This window comes from Brienomyrus brachyistius, chromosome 5 (assembly GCF_023856365.1).
Source record: "Brienomyrus brachyistius isolate T26 chromosome 5, BBRACH_0.4, whole genome shotgun sequence".
Lineage (NCBI taxonomy): Eukaryota > Metazoa > Chordata > Actinopteri > Osteoglossiformes > Mormyridae > Brienomyrus > Brienomyrus brachyistius.
Genome location: NC_064537.1, coordinates 22,535,065 through 22,556,238, shown reverse-complemented (window position 1 = coordinate 22,556,238; position 21,174 = coordinate 22,535,065). Strand labels below are relative to the sequence as shown.

The window sequence follows — 21,174 nt, the reverse complement described above, 5'->3', positions numbered from 1 at the left end:
TAATAATAATAATAATAATAATAATAATAATTGTCATCATCATCATCATCATCATCATCGGCAATGCTTTTTATTATTCTAAGTCTTTGTGACATACTAATATCTTTGACTTGCCACTCCCTTGAGCTTGTACGTGCATGTCATTATAAGTTATCCATTGTGGACCTGCTGGAGCAAATATTTTACAATTGATTTAAATAATTATACTTGCATTCTCAAGGATTTTGTGCCAAATAACTAACCACAGTAATTCTGTGAGAATCGCAGATAAACTTACATGAAGTGCAGTAAGTATATTTAAATCATCCTATGCATCAATAGCTTAACAGTAACTTCACAGTCGCTTTCATGTCACCAGTATCCATTAGATGGTCCATGGGTTTTCTTTTATTTTTTTAATTAAACATTCTGTGTTAACCATCCAACTAACATTATATATTTTTAAAAGCAAAAAATTATATTTGTACCTTAAATGATTGGTCTGTACATTTTCTCGGATCATAAAAGTCTGATGTTAGGTTCACATTTGCATTTTATTTCAAACAATGATGCAAATTATTATTTTTTTTTTGCTTCATGTACTTATATTGTGCAATATGCTTATGTATTGTCCATGTTGCAATTATGATTGTATATTAATATGTTTAGCTTTCGTTATGAATAATAATATCCACAGCAGTTCTGTGCATTAGTTTCCATCTGATAGACACTTTGAGCCTCTACTTGAGCCGGTTATAAGGGCTACCTCTCTCACCACCCATTCCGTTAAAGCTTTGTTTGATTAATATATCGACTAATTAGCTAACCATTATGAAATTCAGGAGATATACTTCATTTTGTGAAAACCTGTTTTCGTATTAATTCTCTATTGATTCTTTAGTATTTTGCTTCTGTCTGCAACAAATTACAAAGAGCAGTGCATCACCACTTCATAAACGTACAGTCGGCCTATTTCCCCCCGAAAGCCTTTTGCGAACTTTTTTTAGTAGCTGGAACTCTTATATACCATCACCGACATCACTGATCCACACATTACACATGCAGATTGAAAACAGTCTGCAGTATTATTATTATTAATATTATTATTATTATTATTATATAAAAATACAAGAGCTGTACAATCTTTTTTTCAAATGCCCTAAATTAACTTTTGTAGTTGAATAAGGTGGAAATGTATGTTTAAATAAATATTAAGACAAAACACAACAGAAATGGCATAACATCTGATGTGTCATATATGTCAACAACAGAAAAGTGAAAAAAAAACAAGATTGACAGAAGCTACAATGAAAGCAAGAAGAATCACCAAACGGAGGAAAAGGTCCTTGTATTGACAGGAAGGAAATGGAGCGTGCTATCAAAACGGACACCCCCTCCTTGTGCGCCCCTCCCCTGTTTTGTACAACACAGAACTCAGCCTGTCAAGACACTTTTCCTGCTTGTTTAAAACAAAATAAACTTGATGGATTATAGTGGATTATGATGAAACTTTAATGCCACGTTAGTATGAAAAACGCCGTGAACAGAAAAAGGGGGACAGCTTTTTCACATTTTAAAAGGTAAGCGAATCCATTTAATAGAAGAGACAGAGACTGGATTAAAATGATGTTTGTTGAGTTTTTTTAATGAAAAAGGACAAATAAATGAAAAATCTAGAAAGTTATAGATAAAATAAGTGTTTCTTTGTGTTTATTCAGTTTTATTTTTTCCTTTTTTAAAATCAAGTGTTGTTATCTCAATTGTAATATTGTTAATGTTATTATTATAATTATGGTTATTGTTACAAAATTGTTCTGTTAGCAGAAGTCACGTCAAAATTAAAAACTTGGCACATAAAATGGTGAGCGTACTCTAAAACAAGTGGCAATTAGATTTTTTTTTCTTTTTCTGAATTAATGTTGAGCTTGACACTGTGTACTGTGTGTATGTGTGGGTATGCGCGTGTGTCCAATGACCAAACACGATCCTACAAAGATCATGACATTCAATCAAGCTATAATTCTCTTCCACTTGCAGTCGTCTCATTTCTTAATGTTACAGCTCTGTTCCTTAAGTGGCACCACAATGTCAACATCATTGCCCTGTTTCCATGGAAATATCTTGCCCAAATATTTCAACATCTAGCACTGAATAATCCAGTGTCAACCGATCAAAATCCAGTCTAGCGCCTTCCAAGAAGCCCAATCAATTTATGTCAATAAAAATATACAATATAAAAAGGAAAAGGAACCTTCGTCTTTAGTCAAACGTATGTGTTGGCTTTATTCTGTCTGTTTTAAACAAGCCTAATACACAATTAATGTTACTGTGCAAATGGCTTGTTTTTTTTTGTGAGGAGTTGAGGGAAGTGACAGACAACAATCAAAACAATCAAATAATCAGATATAATTTAGTGAACTCAACAACCTCAAGAACTCAGCAACAACTGTTCATTGTTGCTACTACAATTTGAATTATTTATAAATGTGCTAATAGCTAAATCCAGCTAGTTGTACTGTACTATAAAAACATAACCATACTCATTAATTAAAAGACCCGTGGAATAGTGTTCAGTCATGCAGAAATAAAGAGAGAGTAAGAAACACTGATACTTGTTGGATGGGTTTTATTTAAAATATGACTTTGAAGGATACAAAAATCCTCAAAAAAGCAGTTCTTATCTTTCTGCACAAGTATTATCAGTTGCATTTTGCAATCTATCAGACTTTCACAGATGATACCAGACTAACTTAGGAGCCTCTGTAGACAATATGCTAGTTTTGTGCCAGTTTATTATGGCCATTGTTAAAATAGAACTAAAGAAATAATTTTTACTTTGACTTGTCACCCATTTGAACTCAGAACATACTCTTAGGCAAATTTATAATATGTGTGCCTCAACTTAAACATGTTATATTGGGTATTTCTATATTTCCGTTTATTGTTTAACAGAAGAACCAGTTATTACAAATTCATTTCATTACTAGGGTAAGTAGAATTTTCAACAGTGGCAAACCTGCATTTTTGCTTAAAATTTGGTAAATAATTTCTGAAAAATGCATTATATTGTAATGATTATATGGAGATGCTAGTGCGGGAGCAACAGCTTCAGTTTCAGAATCTTACACACAAAGGCAAATGAAATCTGATCGTTTTCCGAATCTGCAGTCCAAGCAAAGCCAGAAAGTCGCAAAATAGTTCCAAACCCCAAGATGAACAGCAAGAAGATCAGGAGGGCAGGAGGGAGTCACAGTCAAACACCGGAAAATGAAGCAAACACTCAGAATGGCAGGACACTCAATTCTTTGGAAGGAATTAAACTCGGGCCTTTTAATCCTTGCCAATTAACTGGGTTGATGAGCTTTAGGTGAGCCTGGTATTCAGGTAAGGCAGAGCTGCAGCCAACTAGGCGGAGCCAAATGGACGTTCTGCTGGATGGCGCATGTTACAGTTTGTCTTTTGCCAATAGCTGCTGATGCACTGTAGCATGTTCCTAAGCATTGTGGTTATTTTAAAAATCCACGTATCTTTGATCAGATGAGCGATAAAACAAAAGGAAAATGTGCTGCTCTAAATTGACTGAGTCACCCCAGGCAGAGTACCTCACTTAAAGTAAAATTAGAATTAGAATAAAATCACATAAATCTGATTTGGTATCAGTTGAGAGTGATTTAAGTGCATAACTGATGTTTTCTTGGTCTACTGCTTCCTACTGAGTCCATGAGCTTTAAGGCATATCCTCCTTTGCTCAGTGTTGTGGTAATTTAACTTGTTGTTAAAATCCTTACAGATAATAAATTATCAATGGTAAATTATACTGTAATCTTCTCCAGGTAAATAACCGAATGAATACCATATCTGCAGATCAGTTACACGAAGAAGTGGGTAAATGCATAGCATATTAACCAAAGAGATACTCTTATAATGAAGAAAGAATCACATTTTCCCCACTGTTTGCCATTATGCAATGAACCCAAGTTAAAATGTTATAAATAACTGTACATACATGAGTTAAGGACATTGGTTGTGGTCATTTATGTCTTAAACAGGTCTGGGAAATTGTGCCGTGAGGAGAAAATGATATACAATACAATTATCAATCTTGCTATATTATTCCTTTGTTTTTCCATATTCTATAAATATGTGTAAAGATTTTCAGTTCTTGGTATAATCATTAGCATCTTACATTGTTGCAGAAATATTCCAAACTGGTTTTACATGCATGTGACATCAACTATTATGAATAATGGATTATATTAAGAATATTAGGCAAACATAATCTTTAACAATGAACAATTATGGAAAACAATAGGCGGTTCTTGTTTCAACATTGAACATATATTTTAAAAAGCCCTCTTTGCTCAAATGAGAGCACAGAATTGCTAAATCTGAAGAAAATGGGTCTACCATTAGTGTAATTACCTGTATGAAGTAACTGAAAAGTGAACAAATGCAGTAAAATCTAAAGGTGAGAGCCGAACTGCATTATAACTTCATTAGTTAAAAAAAATTCACTGCCAACTTGGCGAAACAGTAATAAGACACATTAGCCCATGTTTCATCTTTAAATATAATAACATGTTTCAGCAATTTTACATTTTATACATTGTTTAAGATGTGGGGTGACCATTGATATATGATACACTGTCCCTTAAGTGCTCCATTCCTTGAGACTCCTCAGCCTCTTTCATGTATCGCTCTTCACTTACTGTCACACTCTTCTTGCCATTAGCACCCTGTTCACCTAGTTAACAGAGTGCACAATAGTGCTGTCTGTTCAGACTCTAACAGGGTGCTTGCTCCATTTGACGCCTGCTTTGTGGCCTCTGCCAAGACGAGAATGGCCCCAGCACAGAGTATCTCACAGTCTGCAAACGTTAGATAGTAGAACCTAAGATGAAGAAAGGATCCGGGAAGCTTAATCAGCCCCCCCCCCCCCCCCCCCCCCGTGTATATAACAGGCCTGTGACCAGGCACAGCCCACTGCCTGTGGAATTTACTTGCATTTGTTTACCGGCATTTCAAAATTAATTGCTAATAGTAAATTTTGGCTCCTAATCTTCGTCCCTTTTTTTTCCCCTCCTCTGTATTTGGTAATGTACATATGCTAAAAATGTATATTATTTTAATGTAATTAATTAATAAGTAACTGATTTGCAGAGGGGAAGAAGGGGGTGAAACTGAGATAATTTTTTTTTTTCATTTCATACTGAAGAGAAACATTTTGATTTATATTTTTAGAATAAAGACTATATTTGTATATTAAAGTTGCCTAATATATATGGATTATATGTATAAATCATCTATCTAGAGAGAAATGTAAGTATATTGTTATATATAGTACTTTTGTTGAGTTTTATCCAGTATAAGATGTATTTACATTTCTCTACACATATATGATTGTATTGTTTCTGTATCTATTCAGCTCATTTCGATTCCCTTCTTTCTAAAATGTATTCCAGTATTAGGTATATAATCTATGTGTTTTTCTCCCAGTTTAAGTTTGAAGACATATAATGGTGGAACAAACTTGTTGTTGCCCTTCAGAGTTCCATGTGCTGTTCTTCTTGGTCGTTAGCATCCACCTAATTGCATGACGCTCCCCGGATCATTACCTCCATCTGCTGCTTTAAGGTATTTGTTTGCAATGATTTAAAGAACTGCTGTTGCTGTAACTGGGTTTCAAATGAATAAATGACAAATGTTAATATGCATATATATGTATATGCATATACATATATATTTGTATAAATCAGAAGCCGAAGGACATGTGCCAGTTTTTTGATAACCAAATTTGTTCTGATAATGAGCTGTCTAGGATAATAAAAACATTCAAAAAGACGTCTGTTTCTACATAACAGTCCTGTATTTTCCTAAATATCAAAACGGTGTAAGCATATGTCTACTGGAAGAAGCACTAATCCCAAAACCAGCCTTCTGGGTCTTAAATAACCCAATCAGCCTAATAATTCTGCACCTACAGTATAACATGCAGCCAGAAATGGTGGTGGTGGGAGAATGAATCCATTTAATTAATCTTGTGCCAGGCTGTTCTCAGAGCACTGTGACAGCCCAGAAATTGTTAACATGAAGACTTTGAGAGAAGAGAAATTATGCTGACCATTAGTTATATAGAATGCATATACACAGGCAACATGAATTTCATTGTTTTGAATCCATAGGGTGAATATTTTGCCTGTGGTCGAAATTTCACCATGCGAGTGTGTGTGGGTTATCCCCCAGTTAGAAATGTGTCAATTTCTCTTCCTTCTGTTTCCTCTGACTGTGTATGCTTGTAATTGTATTTGTATATGCATTTCAGAACCATACAGTGAATTAAACCTGATAATCTATCTATCTATCTATCTATCTATCTATCTATCTATCTATCTATCTATCTATCTATCTATCTATCTATCTATCTATCTATCTATCTATCTATCTAATAATTCCTAGACACAAATGGCAAGACAGATCTGGAGTAAAAATAAGACAGTAAGAGATCTGTCATCCTATTTCACTGTGCAGTACTATGTCATGTTTCACTGTAGTTACACTGTAATTATGCTGTTGTCACTAATCAGTGACTCTAGTTCAGTCCCTGATTTGATCCATCTTTCAATATCATTTAATGTTGATGTGCAGTGATGTCACCATTCATGCCTTTCGGCTCAGCTGTGATTCAGTCATTAAGAATAACCGTTGACCTGGGGGTTAATCAATCACCTCGTAATAATACTCTTATACTCTGCTCACTCTCTCCTACCTTCTCCTCTGTTCTTACACTCCATTTACACCTCCTTTCTCACCTTTGTCCTCATATTTCTTTCTGTTCTGAAGAAAGGCATTTGTTTTCTTTGGGAGGAAAAAGCAAAGTGACATTATGAGATGAGTTATTGATCTCAAAGCTGAGAGAATAGCAGATTGTGATGACCTGCATATTCCTAAACACACAACATTGGCCAATTTATTAATATGTTTGCTTGAAAGGATCACAATTGTCCACACTTTTAACCAACGTGTTACCGCAATGAGTAAAGTATTGGAATCAAGAAGGTCTGATGTCTTCTGCCTTTTGCTGTTGTTGATGGCTCAGATGCTGAAGTGTCCACCCTTCTGCGAATACCGAGATCAGTGTGGGTTTCAAAGCAATCAGAAAAAAATGGATATCCTTCATAATTATGTCTTCATAAATGGTGATTTTGTAAAAATGCTCACAAAATGTAATTTTTGGAAAATACACTCTGGAATGTGCATTTGGTGTTTGTAGAAAGCTAGATTGTTTAGTTCCTCATTATACGATTTTATCAGAGGGTGCCTACATGATTGCAATGTCCCTTCATTTATAACAATTAGTGGCCATTAATTCAAATGAATTTTTTACCAAGGCAATTCAGGTCAAGCTCTTGCCCAAGAACTTTTGAAAGATAACTAGGTATTTCCTGGGATATGAACCTGTGCCCATTTTGACTGTAAATCCAGTTCAACATAAATCAGCTCAGATTACAATATCTCACGCTCTGAGTTTGATGTACCACATTATTCCAAAGTCGACATTCCAAGCTGTATAATTAGATGAATATACCATGTGAGATAGACACAATTTCATTGGGTGGGGCCCAATTAATTAATACTGCATCTGCAATACATGAATTCATTACTGCACATGGAAAACACAAATGTAGGTAGTCAAGGCGATATCAAAATGTGTCACAGCACTGCATGATTGAAACTAAATTACAAGTTAACTGCTGTCATCCACTAGGTGGTGATGTGAGCTATGAAAAAAGATGCTTAAACATTGCAAAATGTTTCATTGCTCTACTAAAAAAAAAAAAAAAAACTGAAAATAGAAAATCTAATTGGCTGTGCAAACTCAAATGTAAACTCGCTAAAAATGTAAGTTCAAGAATAAAGGTCTGCCACAGAAAGATCAAACAGCAATGAGATAAATAGTCCAGCAACAGCCTAAATAAACAATTGATGATGTTTGGTGAGTGACATTAGCATTGTTCACAGATGCCTTTGCTTCCTCCCCCACCCCTTTTCGCTTGTGCCCCGCTTCGTGCTGAAGCATTGCCATGGCGACTGAGAAATGTGGGAATACCTCTGTCCTTCGGAAAGCGAGAGAAGGAGGCAACTAATGGCGATAATTAAAATACATAGGCCGACTTACTGACTCAAAAAAGCACTATGACATTTCAGCTGTGGTACTGCATCGAAGGAAAGTATTTATATATCGAATATGCAGACAAAAAATGTTATCAATCACACCAAGATGAGAATAGATATGAGTTGCCAGTCAGAATAGTTATATATGTATGAATTCTAGTAATTGGTTTATTAGTCTATCAATGTGTTTTCAGAATTTCCAATCTGTAGACAGACTGCAGTCACCATGACAACCAGCAGCTTAAAATAGCCCTCACTCTTCTTGCGTCTCTCCTTCCTTTGCCCAATATTTTCACTCAATCCCCTTATCACCTACACCCAAAAGTAGCGCAATGGATGTGTACTGTTATGTTCAATTACTCTGTGTTTCCACAAGTACTCTCTTACCCTGTTCCTCCATGTAAAAATTATGCTCAAATATATTTCATTGGTTGCTTGTGTTTCCATGGAAACCATCTTGAAACCATGGCAACTGTTTGAACTGAGCCAAACGTTTTCTCTAAACTGCTGCATTCATCCTCTCTCCCCCCCTTGTTTTTTTTCTCATTGCAGTGTTGGTGTAAGACTATGGACTGTCTGCGGCTCTGTCCACGTGCTCGCCAACTGATCGGAGTTCCCCCTTCTAGAATAAAACATTTGGAAAATATAGTGATGCCTACACCTGTTCATTTGTTGATATTAGTGCCAGAGATGTGACTGTGCTGTCTGCTGTTGTATCACCGTTGTTCCTCCATTGCCAGTAACAGTACTGAAATACAACCACAACTGGTAATCCTTCGACAAGAATTACACTATGTCTGCATAAGAATCACACCAACTGCGGGAAGAAAAAAATAAAAGGAAAAATATTTCTTGTAAGCTGGCAGTAAAGAGAAATAAAAAAACACAGAAATTGTCAAATTAACAATTAATGTGGTAGAGTGCCTTGTTAAATAAGGTACAATTTTCGCTGTCTGCAGTGTGAAAAGTGCCTTTGTTTTTCACAGGTGCTTTGTGATCAACTTACCTAACAGTTTGTTCTATTTATAATGTAAGATGCTTTACTTTAGCTTACCTACAACTTCAGGACACTGATGGCTGAACCTGCATGTCCTCTTTCTGAATTAATAAGCATCTTGAATCTATAGAACAGAAAATGATGTTATTAGTATCCATTTACTTCTTTTCCAAGCTGGCTCACAATAGTTTATTTGCAAAAGTGGGAATACCTGCAAGCAACTCACTTCATTAAAGAAATCTAAATCATTTCACAGAGGATTTTTTTACCCTGTTAAGTGGAAAGAATAGCATGCTAATGTCTAGCCTCAGGTTAGAGGGCAAATTCTTTCCATGGCAAAATACTTAGGGCTAGCTAACTTTTTTTTGTAGCACAGAGATATAAAGTATTGTTATCTGAAAATGCCCAATCCTCACACACCCAGAATCCAGACAGGGTTAGTAATGTGACAGACACAAACAAGCTAAGGTCAAGCATAATTTGAAGCTTATTTTAAATCTGATGTCACCCAAACACCGTAATGTAATTCATATTTGCTTCTTGTTTTTCTTTTCCCTTCAAATGTCGATTTAATCCATTGATACAAACAGCAGTCTATCTGTTCGTAAAAGGCACTGTAATTGCCAGAAAAGGTAATAAGGGTTTGCGATGCGCAGGTGATGAAAGGCGGGATCTTCAGGTAAATGCGATATAAGGCAGGATCTGCGGTACAGGATTTAGCACTGTGTCACGGAAAAAGAGACTGCAGAGGGGCATTTGTGGTACATAAAGTGTTTAAAGGTAAATGCGTTTAAAGGGATGGGATAAGGGAGATACAGTAGAAGGACTCATCAATTTCGTAGAACAGTTAAAAAAAGTAGGAAGGCTATTAAGTTAATTTTTCTGTTTTGCCTATTTATTTATTTAACAAAACTGAGGAAAAATGTTAGATGTTAGAATTTATTCAGATCAGCAAAAATAATTTGGGTCGGAAAACAAAGGTACATGATAATTCAAGTCATATTTGTAGTTTTAAGTACATTAAAGTTCAATGGTATACTTGCATATCACCTGAATGAGAACTAAAAAATAATTAATTATTGTAGGTGACATTGAATAATGGGGTAATTTTCAAGACAATGGACGCCTCAATGCATTCATTTGGTTACAAAGTAAGGACATTGATCACTTATTATAATCATTTCCTATACCATGTCGATACAGACAGAAAGCAGACAGGAATGTGGAGCTGTCTCTGGTGTCTGGGATGCATCTTCGTCTTCTTCTGGGTCTCCTCGGAATCTCGTGTCTTAAAGTTTGTGGCGGTTGTAAGTCTGCAAACAGTCTCTGTCGGTGCACTGGTCCCTGACACACTGTGTGTCAGTATTAATGTGTGCCTTTTTCCAGGTGTTTCGCCATGGGGATCGCTCTCCTATTGAGTCATTTCCCAGCGATCCTCACAAAGAGGAGGTATGGGCACAAGGATTCGGGCAGCTGACAGAGGTACAGCCTGGGGCAGTGACTCTGACTGAAGCTCTATGCGGGAAGTAATCAATGTAAAATCTGAGCATTATTTAATCTCAAAACCTGTACATTCACTCTCCGTGGAACATTCTTTTTATGGTATGCTGGCATGCGTTTGTTTGCTCAACAAAATGCATTGTATTATAGTACTAAGAAAAATAATAGACTTTTCACTGAGTGCATTATAAACAGAAAGGAAGGCGGGGTGAGCTTGCAAATAATCGCACATTTACATTGAGTAACTGTTGTGAATTTGTAAAGCAGCCTGAAGGCTTTTTATACCTCTTCTAAAATGAGAAAGCAATAATGGAATCATGCTTTACCCTATATTTTAAATGGCTTTTAAAATAGAAAATAAGAAATAGAACTTCTTTCCAAAGATGCAGAGCTATATTTACCTGCAAACTTTACCAAATGGAAAAACTAGTTTCCCTAAGAGGTTCCAGACAAATTAGGTTTGTCACGTAATCATTTGAATCACCAGCCCACCTTAAAAAAAAAAAGTCTTTTCTGTGTCATTTTTTTGTTAAGGCCTGTTATTGCCCATGACGCTATACAATGACATGATGCATTTCTATTTCCAGTTAGGCATGAGGCAGCAGTATGAATTAGGGCGGTTTTTAAGGAAGCGCTACGCCGGCTTCCTTAACGACGACTATGACGTGCGAGAGGTGAGTGTTCGCACCCCTGACAGATGTGCTTGTGAGTGACGGTGGTCTGTGGCCAGCATTACATGTCATGTATGATGACACTTTGGCCCTCCTCACTGTGTCCCACAAGGTGTCTATACTATAATTACACAGATCACATTCTGCACGCTGCTTCTGACCTCTCTGTTCTCTTTCTGCGAAGCAACATGTAATTACCACTGTAATTATAATTCTCTCCATCCCACTGTTGCTGACTCTCTGTCTCTTTAACTCCGTATTCGTCTCTTTCTGTGGTTCCTCCTCCTCACTGTTTGTCTCCTTCCTCCCTTCCCCTGTTATTTTATTTATTTTTTTTTTTTACTGTGCCACCGAAACATTCGCTATCGTCCGCTTATCCTTTACTATTCTCCTGCTCCACTTTCTATTTTGATTGTAAGAATAGAAAAATTAAATTTCATGAGCAGTCTGCATGCCGGCTTCTCTGAGACAGAGATGTTTGTCAGAATTTCCGTCGACGTTGGTAGGTTTCAAGTGATCTAGCAAGAGGTCTGGTTCTGACCCACCTCCTCTTAGGTCTATGTGCAAAGCACCGACTACGACCGTACATTGATGAGCGCCCAAGCTAACCTGGCCGGGCTCTTCCCCCCCAATCGGCAGCCCCCGCCCATCAGCCCCCAACTGCCTTGGCGTCCCATTCCTGTGCACACCATTCCCAAGTCCCAGGACAAGGTGAGGGGCACTGGAACTATTAGTGGAATTATAGCATCTTCTCGGACTGTCCAGCAAGCCATGGCAGGCTGATAATTATGCAATTCCTGGCAAATCTGCCTGTGTTGGTGTCTGTAGGGAGCTTTGGGTAGTTTTTATAAGAATGCAAAGAGTGTGTGACGTCAGGTACTACATGCTGAAATGAAAGGAATCCTCCACTTTTGTCACTGTGGGAATATTTACTTATTTTAATGAGCAATATTTATATGCAAACCTAGAATTGGTATTTTATGTTTAAGGTCTATGCATTCCTACAACCCTTACAAATTAGCAGCATTTAATCACATCTTTCCAGTTTATCCTTCAGTAGTACCATTACCTTGAGTTCTCATACAGTCATTACGATTGTATCACATTCACTGCAGTTTTCGCACAGGCACAGGAAGTCAGCATGTGTTCACCATTCCAGCCTCACCCTCCTCATGAAGCTCCAACAAACAGTAATAGGCATTTTCATAGAATCTTCTCATACAAAGCACATTTGCTAAATCTGTGGTATAAATTAGTGGCCTGGGTAAACATACCAATTCAGACAGTCCCCAGGTTATGAACGAAATCCATTCTCTAAGTCTGTCTTTAAGTTGAATATGTAGGTAAGTTGGAAAAAGAATAATACAGCACATAATAATAATAATTATAGGGTAATCATAAAAGTGACTACATACAGTAATGTACTGTGCCCGGAGCTGACAAACTGCTGAAGCCGCAGTGTTTTCACGAGTGTCACAAAGCAGTGTGTGCATTCATTATTACCTCCCGTTGTGTCTAATTTGGATTTTTAATGTAATAGACTTTGTGCCAGTCTGTTCTTAAGTCTCTGCTGCCTGTAAGTCGGACGTTCTTAAACTCAGCACTGCCTGTAGGCTAGTATAAAAATTGGTTGAATTGTTAGATTATTTTAAGGATGTCGTCCATTCTTTGAAACCCTCCGTGAAATGCTGGTGCACTGTTCATTTTTAATGAGTGCAAATACTCGTTTGGAAGCTGAGAATTCGTAAAGATGGGTGAATACTCTTTTATTACAACTGGCAGACTTTCATTATGTCAAGTTCACTTAAACCATGTTTTACAATTGTGTTCAAGTAAACTATATTTAGCCATTTGACAGAACCTGGACAGGAACTGTAATATTTATATAAAAAAATCTTAATTATCCTGTCACTCTACTGAAGCCTTTTACTGTAGCATTTCAAGAACAATTAATTCATAAGACATTAACATGCAGTCTGCTTTTCTCTCAGCTGTTAAAAACACCTGGAAAACATTGTCCCAGATTCAGGGAGCTGATGACGGAAACATTTTCCAGTGCAGAGTATCAGAGAGCACTGAAGACTTATAAGGTCGGCACAGAAACCTTCAAATATTATTCTTGTTCCTTTGAGTCTGACACTTGACCTAATGTTCCTTTCTTTACCTTTATGTCTGTGTCAGACTTTGTTATTCTGTTTCTTTATCGGTTTGTTTCTGTCATTCTTTCCCACATCTTCTGCATCTATTATTGATTTTTTTTTTGCCAAAATGTATTTTAAATTCTCACCCTCTTTTATATTTAAAATTCAACAAAAGATTAAATTACAGGAAAAAATTAAAGTGAAAAACTTTAATTAAACAGACTATTAGGAGTCTCATTAAACAAGTAAATGGATTCTTGAGAGCCCTGTACAGTACCTCAATCGGATAGATTAAGTGAAAGTCATTGCCCTCTTGTGGCAGATCTGAAAAATTGCAGTTATAATACCTCCATGTCACATCTCCACTGTGCTGTGTCGCTTATGATTGTCCGTTCGATATTGTATTATACTGTAATAAGTTAGACTAAGTTTGGAATGAGTTAAAAATTGCCCAGTGTCCTGCAGTGTAACCTTTCTGTTCAACAATTAACTTAGACTTAGACGGAAGCTCTACTGAAACCAGCTTAGTTAATTTGAATTGCTTCAGAGTGATGTGTGTACAAACTTGAACAATTGGAAAGTGTGAAGCTGAAACTCATTTAACATGCATTGTGTGAAAGACTCGCCGAAGTAGCTGAATATTAAGTAGCTATTTATACTGTATAGTTCAGCTAACATCGGCATTATCTTCCCTGTATAATTTCAATGTAATGGGTGGTATTTTCTCAAGGCTCTTCTTATTCTTTCCTCTCTTTTGCATAAATGTATTCTTCAACAGGACTTCATCCAGGAAATTTCAAATAACACTGGTTACCCGGTAAACAGGCTGGTTATGAGGAAAATCTGGAGGGTGTATGACACACTGAACTGTCAGGTAATTACTTTTAAATGGGAGAGGCATACAAATTGTTAAATTAAATTCTAATTTAGAATGTAATCATTTAAAATTTAATTGATAACTGATTTCATTGACTAATACATAATGCTTATTAAATTAACTGCACATCGACCTAACAAATTAAATAACAAAAAAAAGCTGTAATGACTTCTAATGCATTAGCATCAGATGCCTTAATTATGATTGAAAAAATTGAAATAAGTCAATGTACCTCAGCAGCATTGCTACTTAAAGTGTTACTCCAATATCCCAATTGCAATGAATTAATGTATTTTTATTTATTTATTAAATAGAGAATTCATAACCTCACCCTGCCTGGCTGGGCAACCCAGCACGTGTTTAATACCTTGGAGGAAATTGCTTCTTTTGAGGTCATGTACAGTGTGTTCACCTACAAGCGGAAAGACAAAGCCAGACTGGCTGGGGGTGAGAGTCACTAGTGACATCGAATGGCTCCTTTCTTTCCATCTTTCTGTTATTGCTGCAGATTTTGATTTTGTTCCGCTGACTGGCTCTGCTTTGTGTTTTATGCTTTCTAATTACACTCTTATCAGCGCAAATCCTCTGTGCTCTACCATGTTTGTAAATAGACAATACTGCCAAAAATAGGTAATACATCAGCAATGTAGCCAAAGGCCATGCACTCGTTGGTGGATTGCTTGATTCGGAATTACAATGTGATGATCCCCAAAGATAACTTCAGCCATGACCATTTTACTCAAACAGAATAAGTGAAAATAAACCAAAATGCATTAAACGTGTGATAGCTAAGGTGCATTGCAGTTGGCAGTTCTTTCTGACGAGTAAGAGTTTGTTTCTAAGGAGTATGATACATAGTGACTATGACTGACGGCGTTCGCTGAACACAGTTGGAATGATACGCTCGTGTAATGTTAAGGGAGGTTAATAAGGTTGGGCTTCAATGGGGTAGATCAAGTCTTGGTGATGTTGTGGAATCGAAGGTCCAAAATGAAACAAATGGGGAAATTTAAAATGCCTTATATGTTAACATTACAGCTTGTATCTTATTTGCATAGTAGCAGCCATTAAGCAAAGGCAGTTTTTAGACTTTTGTAGCAAATTCAATTTGCAAATCCAAGCGCAGGGGAGTTTTCTGTTTTTTGCTATTTTTGCGTGAATTGGAGCCTGCACTCGAAAATGTATGAACAAGTTTTAAATGTGACCCGGCACCTTTTCAGACTGAAACCAAAGCCTCATATGAAGGTTGCTAAATCACACCATTTTTTTGGCAATCAAGCATATATAAAGTATGCTGTTTGTCCTCTGGCACAAGCAGGCGAAGATTGGTGTAAGGTAAGAGATACACAGACACCTCTTGTGTGTGAATCAAGGGAGCAGCATCTTGGAATCAGGTGCGTTTTTAAGCAGGTAAAAATGAGGCTGAACAGCATCTCCTGTTAGATTACGAATAAGTGTACTACGGTTATTCAAAATTAAGTTTTTTAAAAATGTATTTTCAAGCTTCTTCTACTAATATAGATTTTTAAACAAATTGTCGATTTCGGGGTTTATTGTTTAATTAATCATCAAGTACTATAAATTAATAAAAACTACAAATTACAGTTTTAAAATTATTATGATGTTTTATTTTTCACCACCTGTGTTTCGTTTTCCTGAGAAAAACATTTGGTTTAAAATGATCATGACCTTACAAAATCAACAATTTTGTTCACTTTCTGTATATTAACTAAATATGTGGTTCCCTTTCCTAGTAAGAAATCACAGTTTCAAGACAGCAATGTTTCATCACGAAAGATTCTGCTGAACTCCAATTTCATATGTATATCATTCTAACATGTTATTTCTGTTGGACAGAATTTACAGTCTCAGTGCTTTGAAAGGTCAAAGGTGCAAGCTTACTGGGAGAAGTTTTTCTTAATTTTATTAAAATGTTAAAGTCCTCATTAGAATAGAAGTTTTACATTTGGGAGATGAAGGGTAGTGTCTAAAGTAAACTTCATTCTTGTTCTATTTTCTGATTGTAAAATTCTGATTTGAGGCATTACACAATTTTTATCACTCTTTTCAGAAGTAACACATTTTAGGAAGGCTGACATACATGCAGCAAGTTACATAGCAACACATAAAAAGATGATGTTTGTATATGATTAAAATGGAATAGTACTGCAAAGGTTATCATTATGTTTCATATTATTCATTTGATTGCCCAGACAAAAGTTCCCAGGGCACAGGGTTTGAGTGTTACAATGTTTCTGGGGATGCAGTCATCACTGCCTTGTAACAGTGAAGCCTGGCCTTGCAAACTCCATTGTGACTGCATGTCCATGAGAAGCTGTAACAGGGCAACAATGCTCACACTTAATTCCCTTCTAAGCCATACAGTCTTATTGTCTCTGGCTCCTGATCCTTGCCTGTTCCCTTTCTGCCGTGTAGAAGTATGATTCTGACTTGCTTGTCTTACTAACCTGGCTAATGGCCATTGATGTCGAATTCTGGTTCCCTTGCTTGTTCTCTGCTCCTCCAGGTCCTGATTCCTGGTTCTTTAACTTGTCAGACTGGCCCTTCACTTTTTCTCCTAATGTCCTTCTCAGAACACAGATAAGACCATCCTGGACTGCAGTGGCTATTAAGCACTTTGGTGTTAGTCCAAACAGAAGACTAAGCTTCAGCAACAATTACAGAATTACCAATTAGATGACAACATTTTCATAATTTTACAACAATAACAGTTTTACAGTTTTAATATTACATAACTGGAAGCCAAAAGGGGTGTTTGAATGAGGGGTGAATCCAAATAAATACACTCACCGTGGAAACCACTCAAAAATGTGAAATTAAGCATTTAAAATTACGTTTAACAAGCATAATGCATCGTTAATTTCAGGAGTATTGTTGAATGCCATCCTTGGGAATTTCACGAGCACTGTGAAGAGGGAGAACGAATTGAAGTTTGTTATGTATTCTGCGGTACGTTGAGCCCTTCTCCCAATGCTAACGTGCTAATGTGCCTGGTGCTGTTAGCCGGCTTGCCTGCTGATGGTTCCCCTCTTCCTTTCAGCATGACTCCACGCTCATCACCCTCCAGGCCGCCCTTGACATCTACAGCGGCCGCCTGCCGCCTTACGCCGCCTGTCAGCTCTTTGAGTTTTACCAGGAGAAAAATGGGTTTGTAATGTCACAAGAAAACGGAAATACGCTACTGGAGTTATGGGTGCATGTGTAGCTTTATTATTTAATACATTATCCATCAATTTTCTGTAACCACTTATCCAGTACAGGGTTGTCTTGAGCTTAGAGCCAACGTTGGGCAATGTAGAACGTGGGCAAGAAACACTTTATGGCACGGCAGCCCATTGTAGATTTATTATATTACCTGCTATGTTTTATCGTTATTATGCATTATTAGCATATGGGCCCCAGTTTCTGTCTCATTGTGTTTCGGGAAACTTTCTACTCGCTCTTCACACAAAGCTTGTGGTATTGTGCCCCACTGTGAATCACTGCAAATCACGTAGCTGCTCATGGTATCACAGTGTGGCTCGCTTTAGAACTCCATCTCGGCCTTTGCTCACGTGATGCTAGTGGAAGAAAATGTTTCATGACTCACTCCTCCAAAATATCCCAAAGTGGCTCAATAATATTCAGATCTGGTGACTGTGCAGACTCTGGGAGATGTTCGACTTCAATTTCATATTCATCAAACCACTCTGTCACCAGGTAAGCTGTGTGTATTGGTGCATTGTCATCGTCATGACCCCTTCAGGGTCCAATGTTTGAACCAGTGGGTGAACATGGTCCATCAGAATGATTCGGTAGTCCTTTGCAGTGTCTATCTAGAAGAAGTAGCTTGCCTCGGAAATGCCATGATATTGCAGCCCAAATCATCACTGATCCATGTCCATGCTGCACTCAGGGTACGCACAGTCCAGTTGGTAAGCAATTTGTTTGGGGCTTCCCCACACCATAACTCTCACTGGTATGGGAAAGACAGTGAAGGTGGACACATCAGAGAACAATGCATGTTTCACATTGTCCACAACCAAAGATTTGCACTCCTGGCACTAATGAGATGAACGTTGGGCATTGGCACAAGTGACTAAAGTTTTGGCTCTGGAGCTCCCGACGAACAGTAGAAACAGGAGAGTCAAGATGCGCATTTAATTCTGCTTTGAGTTGGGCAGCTGTGATTTTACGTTTCTTGGATACAATTCGGGTTAGTACACGAACATCCCTTTCAGACAGCGTGAAACCTCAAACACGATTGGCCAGTGTTTCAGTTTCATTGTCCAACTCCTGTGTTTGTTGTATTTTAACAAAACACCTACTGTGTCTCCTCTGTTACTAGGATGTACTCCATCTCCTTGTTTTACCGAAATGACTCAGCCCATGACCCCTACCCAACCCCTGTGCCCGGCTGTCCTGTAAACCCATGTCCACTCATCAGCTTCACTGAGGTTATCAACGATGTCATTGCCCCAGACTGGGATTCAGAATGTGGACTGAAACAGACTGATTCTCACTCAGGTGAGACATAAATTGTGAATAACATAGTAAAGATATTAAAGTAAAGATTAATATCTATTTTTTTTTAACAATTGTGGTTTTATTTCAAACACTCGTAAATATAATTTTTTTGGGGCTTTTTCCAGGAATCGTTGCAGTTATGTCCGCTGTAGTGGCTGTCCTCATCATGGCACTGCTAGCTACCATAGTTTTTTCTATCTACAGGAGAAGATGTTGAGGTTCTAAGTGAACAGCTACCAACCGGTATCTTCTTCTGTGCTGTCATGACACTGTAACTTTTGATTGTATCATTACAGATTAATGGCAATGTTATGTAAATAATTCTGCTGACTAATGCAGTCCGATTTTGAGTAATTCGTAGAGAAATGAGCCAGGGTTAGGGAAGAAATTAGATGTTATCACTGTGAATGTAGAGAGTCTTACTCCTGGCATCATGGTGTGGGGAGCCATAGGGTATGACATCATGGTGCGGGGAGCCATAGGGTATGACAGCATGGTGTGGCGAGCTATAGAGTATGACATCATGGTGTGGGGATGCATAGTGTATTACTTCAGGTCATCGCTGGTAGTGATTTGGGGGACACTGATGGCACAGCGCTATGTCAGTGACATCCTGTGTCTGCATGTCTTACCCCTCCTGAGACAGCACCCTGGTACAGTCTTTCAACAAGACAACACCTGTCCACATATGGTACGTGTGTCTTTTGACTGCTTGCGTCATGCTGAGGCCATCTGTGGCCAGTCAGGTCCCCTGATCTTTCCCCAATCAAACGTGTTGATACGTCAATTTGGACGTCAACTCAGACCCAGCACCAGTGTGCAGGATCTCGAGGGCCAGCTCAACAGCTGTGGGCCGACTTGCCGCAGAAGAGGATAAAAGGGCTCTACGACTCCCTTCGGCACCATATTGCTGCACGTATCCAGGCCTGGGGGGTGGGGGTGGGAGCCACACTCTACTGACATGGGACCATCAGTGTGCCCGTACTGCCAACTCTGTTGTCCATTTCATTTGATATAATAATAATTGTGATACAGTCACATTACCTTTCACCATGTGCAGATTGAGTTCATTTCCATCACTCTGGGTGCTTCATTTTTTGTTACTGAGTGTATTTCAAATATTTAACAATTAGATTGTTCAGTTAAACGCTTATATTCAAAATAAGACATAACATTAATTTTTCAGTTCTGATTTGTTCCTCTGCTGAACTCTTTCACATGAACCAAAAATAAAAAATAAAAACTGGCTGAAATGTAAATAGTATTTGTTGTTATTGTTGTTCAAAGATAAATGTATGGAACCAAATTACAGACAGCGCTGCAAACAAGCGTGTGTACTGTAAGCAAAAGCACATATGTATTGCAAACAAAACTGATGTATTGAGAATTTTTTTCTTTGCCATATTTTGTAATAGTTATTTTTTTCTTTACATTTCACTTTTTCAGTGCTCATTATTCTATACGGTGCACATGTTGCATTTTGCAATACTTCTCTTTGTGCTGTATTTTCCCTTGTGTTTCACTATCTGGCCTCTCTTTGACCATGGTAAGGGTGGGTGGGGCTTTGTAGGGGTGCTTGTCACTACCTGCTCTGTGCCACCTGCCTGTCTGCACATGTGAACATATATACACTGCGTTACATTTTCTGGCATCACTTGTTTTGTTTGTCTTGCCATTTTACAGCAAGCGAAATCGTACACATTTATGTCAACATTCATCTACAATAAATAAAGTCTATATAGCGAAACATTATCACACCATGTCATATGTAAAAATGCATGAAATATAAGATAAAAATTTGATATCACCCAGTCCTAGTATGGTATATGATGGCGTAACTGACTGTTTATTGTGATTATAATGATAAAGTCTTGAATCCGCTGTTAGCCGAAATATTTTGGGATGACAATCTGAATATCAGTTTTTAAGGATGGGAGAACAATTAATTTGATACAACTAATTCATTGAAATGGTCACTTGATGTATTTAATTGATTTGACTTTTTGGGATGGAGCCTGGCTCAGAGGGTAACCCTTTTGCTTCATACATCTTGGTTTGTGGGTTTGACTCCCACACCGGCTCTGAGCATGTAGATACTCCATGTTCACGCCATAGATGTGTGGGCCTCTTCCAGATACCATGGTTAACTCCCACAGCTTAAATACAGGGGTGTTTTGGTAAATAGGCACCCCTAAACTGCCCATAGTGTATGAGTGTGTGCCCTGTGTTGGATTGGCATCCAGGACAAGCCTGGCCCTGCGCTGGGAAGTACTCCAAGCTCGCTGTAACCCTCTGCTGGATAAGTATTTA

General features: G+C 37.7%; 1 protein-coding gene across 4 annotated transcripts; it reads left to right on the top strand.

Moving 5' to 3' along the window:
- The first annotated feature begins 9 nt into the window (after positions 1-9).
- LOC125743025 (testicular acid phosphatase homolog) lies at positions 10-20,378 on the top strand. 4 transcript variants are annotated; one of them, XM_049015623.1, is made up of 14 exons: positions 10-1,559; positions 5,527-5,613; positions 8,704-8,919; positions 10,352-10,455; positions 10,535-10,630; positions 11,236-11,322; positions 11,875-12,030; positions 13,311-13,409; positions 14,239-14,334; positions 14,652-14,784; positions 17,225-17,307; positions 17,399-17,505; positions 18,686-18,864; positions 18,990-20,377. In XM_049015623.1, the coding sequence occupies exons 4-14, from the start codon at positions 10,369-10,371 to the stop codon at positions 19,079-19,081; spliced, it is 1,215 nt and encodes a 404-aa protein (XP_048871580.1). In that variant the 5' UTR covers positions 10-1,559; positions 5,527-5,613; positions 8,704-8,919; positions 10,352-10,368; the 3' UTR covers positions 19,082-20,377. The 4 variants fall into 4 exon arrangements, with proteins under 4 accessions (XP_048871580.1, XP_048871579.1, XP_048871581.1 ...); XM_049015622.1 differs by having other exon boundaries at positions 8,704-10,455; positions 19,069-20,378; XM_049015624.1 differs by lacking the exon at positions 10,352-10,455 and having other exon boundaries at positions 18,990-20,376.
- The last annotated feature ends 796 nt before the right edge of the window (positions 20,379-21,174 follow it).